At 63.3% G+C, this 4389-nt stretch overlaps 1 protein-coding gene across 1 annotated transcript; it reads right to left on the bottom strand.

Annotated features, from left to right (window-relative positions):
- Positions 1-2790: 2790 nt before the first annotated feature.
- On the bottom strand, positions 2791-3441 carry MNEG_10482 (hypothetical protein; the record flags this gene model as incomplete). Its single annotated transcript, XM_014041045.1, has 3 exons — positions 2791-2837; positions 3179-3316; positions 3438-3441. 3 exons carry the CDS (start codon positions 3439-3441, stop codon positions 2791-2793), a joined length of 189 nt encoding a protein of 62 aa, XP_013896499.1.
- Positions 3442-4389: the final 948 nt, after the last annotated feature.

Here is a 4389-nt window from a genome sequence, read left to right as displayed (position 1 = left end):
CCGCCGCTGGCGACGCCGATGCGCCGCAGCCGCTCCGGACACCGGCCAGCGCGGCCGCTGCGAGTGCCGCCTCAAGCTCGCTGTTCCTAAGCCTCAGCGCTTCTATGTATTTGATAACCTCCTCTAGAAACGTCGCTGTGTTGGCGCGCTCCGAATGCGGAACGAGCCGCCGCAGCGACTCGAGCCGCTCGTTGATGCGGGTGCGGCGCCGCTGCTCCGCAGCCTGCGCGAGCGCACGTGCGGTGGCGTCCATGCGCCGCAAAGGCCGCGAATTGCGATTGGGGTCGACGGACGGGCGTCAAGGCAGGGACGGCATTGATATGTGAATGGCTGGGGGCGGCGGTTTGGGGATGGGGTAGAAGTGCGGAGTGCCCATGTGGCCCCATGCGATGAGGTCACGTGGTCCCAACTGTCAAGAGGCCCGGTCCCCCGTGGATGCTTTGACCCACACAATCCAAACGCGGGTCAAACCAGGTAAGCCTGTGGGATTCGATGCATGCACTTGCCTGGTGGCGGGACGCATACGCGGAGCTGCTCTTGCTGTCGCCGCTGCGCGCGCGCCCGCCGCCCCCGCCGCGCGGCGCGGCGCCCGCGGCGCCGCCCTGGGCGCCGCCTGGGTGCCCGTCCCAATCTTCATCGTGTGCGCCGTGGAAGCGTGCTGCAAGGGCTAGCAGGTCCATGGGGCAGCGGGGCCGCCGGGGCGCAAGCGCCTGCCCCCAGAGCCCGTGGCTGCAGCGGAGCCTGCGAGCACCGTGGTGCTCCCAGCAGCCCCGCAGGGGCGGCTGCCCAGCCTCCTCCGCCTCGAACGGACGTGATTGGTTTGTTCTATGTTGACTTGCGTGTTGATGGGTGAAGACGGTTCTCGTGGAGGACCAGGTGGTTCATATGGTACGATCACGCTGTGAGGCCATGTGGTGGTCCTGAACGGACATTGCGATTTACTGCGTAAGGTTTTAAGTTTTGCAAATGCGTTCGCTTGGGATACAGGATATCACGGTGCACGTGGTGCCCGTGTGTGCAACTCAGCGCGAGCGGCCAACGGAAGCGAAGGTGGGCAACCTGGCAATTGACTGGCCAATGTTGGCAGCGAAAATTCGGTTTGCTGTTGACGCTGTCGCAATGGCGCGCGAGTCTGGGGCCAGCGCCCAGTGGGGCTTGAGCCTGGCGCCACAGCCGCCGAATTTCAGCCCGCGTCATCGGTTTGCAGAGCCGCCTGGTCACATGCGCAGGCCAGAGGGCGCATGCGCCGCTTGCGCCCCAGAAGAACAGCACTCCAATGCCTTTGATAAGCATTGAGGCAACCGCACCATAAGAGTCGCCCTGCCCATCTTCTGCACGGCGAGCATCCCCCGCCGCCCCTTCATGCACGGCCTTCCTCGCAGCCATGGTTGATGGTTAAGCTGCCAAGCTCAGCTGCCAACTTCCAATGAACCAAGGAAAATGCACTCCCACTGCCATGCGAAACCATACAACGTGTACGGCACGCGCACAGAGTTGCCGTCTTTTGCAACTTGTTGCGCACATCTTTGCGCCATCACCCCGCAGCTGTGCCACCGCTGCCCTCGCATATGCCCCGTTGGGCTCTGGCCTTGAAAAGCAATGAGCAGCGACGGCGGCGACGAAGCAGGGGTGGCCGCGCCTGCGCTCGCGCTGCGGCGTGGCGCCGAATCCTTTGCCTGTTTGGACAGTCGACACCTGGCGTCGGCGGCCCAGCCCAGGAGGCATGTGACGGCTGTGGATGACATCGTCATGCAACGCCTGCCGACAGCGACGGGCCTCCATGCGTGCGTGCTGACAGCACATGACGCGCGGACACAGCACCCCTCCAAGGTGAATTCATGCACACGGCTGTACCTTGCATTCCAGTTGGGGATGCGTGACTGCTCTTTTGCGACTGATATGCCACCATAGCGCTGTAGTGAGGCAGATGGATGCAGCCGCAGCTGCAATATGTGCGTTGTAGCAGCCCCACCACGCACCTAATGATGCAGCAACAGCTGCAAGTGCCCATTCGCCACGCCGCGGCCCCACCTGTGCCCAGCTGCGCCCCTGCAGCACAGACCCCTCGGCCCGCCAGCCACACATTGCCCCACGCCGAAAGGACGGGTTGCTGCCTTGGCATCGTGCTGAGCCACCAAGAGCGGCCTGCAGCCTTTACAGCGCCCTGTTTCTGCTGAGCCAAGGCCGCATCCACAGGGCTGCACGCGCCAGAACAGCATGATGCAAGGGCTGTTGCATGCCGGCAGATCTAGGGCGTTGTTGCCCACGCCTGTGGCCCCGGCTGACGCCTGCAGCAGCCCTGAAACACTGGCACTGCCGCCTACCGAGCCGCCAAACTGCCAGCTCATGCCATCCTGAACACCACAACACAAAGACAGGAACAGCAGCACTGACTTGGCTGATTACATTGTGGCAAATGCACTACCAACAGATACTGCCCCGGCCGCTGCTGCGAGTGCCGCCTGCAGCAATGCGACTGTTCAGCCACTCTCCGCAGCCGCCTGGCGCATCTAGCTGCTGCTGCTGCTGCTGCCGCCGCCGCCGCCGCTGCTGCCGCCGCAGCAGCAGCAATGGTGTGTCTCCTCCCACGCGAGGCACCTGCGCAGGACAGGGTACGCCTTGGCTTGCTGCGGGCCCCACTCGTCGCAAACGTGGTAACACAGTGCCCAACATGCTGCCGCCAGGCGCACTGCAGGGCCAGCCAGCAGAGTTCCCGTCCGCGTGCAATCGCAGCGGCACACAAGGGGTTGGCCCAGGAACTCACCCAACTCATGCCGCAATCCCGCCAGGTCACTGCTGGTTGGAGTTGGGCCCCTTCTTCTTGCCCGGGCCGACGACTGTGTGCGGCAGCAAACCAGGCACAAACGGTGGATGTTGCGGCGTCGCAGGTTTTGAGGTGTTCGTGAGTGGAGGCAGATGAGGGGCGCCAGGGGTGCGGGTCGTGCTGCACCTCGATGCTGGCTGTTTAGCAATGATGGCCTCGCAACCGCTAATTAAATGACTTAAAGACGCCCTCTTGTAGCCCTGACCGCAAAGCTGCTCCGGTTTTCTGCTGCAGCTGCTTCAAGGTTGCTGTGCACCTGTGCTGCGCAGACGCGCAGGCGCATCAACCTCAGCAAGTGCGCAGCCGCGGCTGCCGCGTATGCACGTTTGCCCTAGCCGCCTGTCCGCTGCGCACCGACGTTCACGAAGCGGCGGTTGTACTTGAGGCGCTTGCAGGCACGGCCTGTGGGCTTCTTCTTCTTGTCCTGCTTGGGGACCTTCGGCGTCTGGCCCCTCACCTTGCCGGCACGCGCCAGGGAACCGTGGACCTTGCCTGCAAGTTAGCGAGATACCAAAGCAGCGTTCAGCGGCCTGTTGCTGGAACGGCCCTGGGCAGCGAGCGGCAGAGGCAGCCAATGCTGCCTGCACAGACTGCAATCCTTCCACGTTCTCACCCATGGCTGCTGTTTACGGCTGCTGATGAAGAGGGCGTTATAGCTGGCCAAAGGGACCGGGTTGGGGCGGGTAGAGCAACAAGAGCAGGCAGTCACTGCTGGTGAGCAGGTGGAAAGCCAGACGTTGCTTGTTTCCCTCAAGCGCTCTGCAAGGTGGTTAAGAGCAACTTCATTTTGTTGCTACTGTCACCTGCGGTACTTGTTTCTGCAGGTTTTCTCAAGTCAAGATCACCCCTGTGTTGATCTGCAAACCGTGATGTCACCGTGCATGCTAGGCGACTTTCCGGCTCCAGCTCTACCCCTTACCTCACCCCTTGTGTGCAGCATCCACACCTGATGGCCAGCACTTGGCAGCCGCTGCCAGCCTCAACATGTTGCCCAGCCCTTGTGTGCAGCATCCACACCTGATGGCCAGCACTTGGCAGCCGCTGCCAGCCTCAACATGTTGCCCAGCCTGCTGAGCAGTGGCCGGATAGCCGGAGCGCTGAAAGCGGGCTGAAAGCGGTTTACGCCGCGGTTATACCAGGCGCCGGCTGCTTGTGCGCGTAAACTACAGGTCTAGATTGGAGCCCCGCCAGCAAGAAAGCGACGTCCTCACACCCCTGCCAGCCGTCAAGCACGCTCCAGCCGGCTCCAGGCTCATGAGGCTGTGCATGCACATGGCAGGGATCGGAGGGGCCGACATGGGGGCTGATAGTATTGGGGGCCAATGGTATTGGGTGGGCCCACCGGAGCAGGGGCGACGGCACTTAAGTATTTGATAGGCGTGGGGGACAGCTACGCTGGCGCATTGCAGGGCCGAAAGCGGCGCTGCCAGCGACGCCGCGGCGGTGCGCATGGAGGGGCGTGTTGCGCTCGACACATGTCCGCGCGGCAGCGCGTGGAGTGCAGCAGGCTGGACAGCCTCAAGTGAGCTGCGCGGATTGGAAGCCTGAGCACTGCGAGGCCGCCC

The sequence above is a fragment of the Monoraphidium neglectum genome, assembly GCF_000611645.1.
Source record: "Monoraphidium neglectum strain SAG 48.87 unplaced genomic scaffold scaffold02333, whole genome shotgun sequence".
Classification (NCBI taxonomy): Eukaryota; Viridiplantae; Chlorophyta; class Chlorophyceae; order Sphaeropleales; family Selenastraceae; genus Monoraphidium; species Monoraphidium neglectum.
The sequence above is the reverse complement of the archived record's forward strand: the minus strand, read 5'-3'. Positions and strand labels throughout refer to the sequence as shown.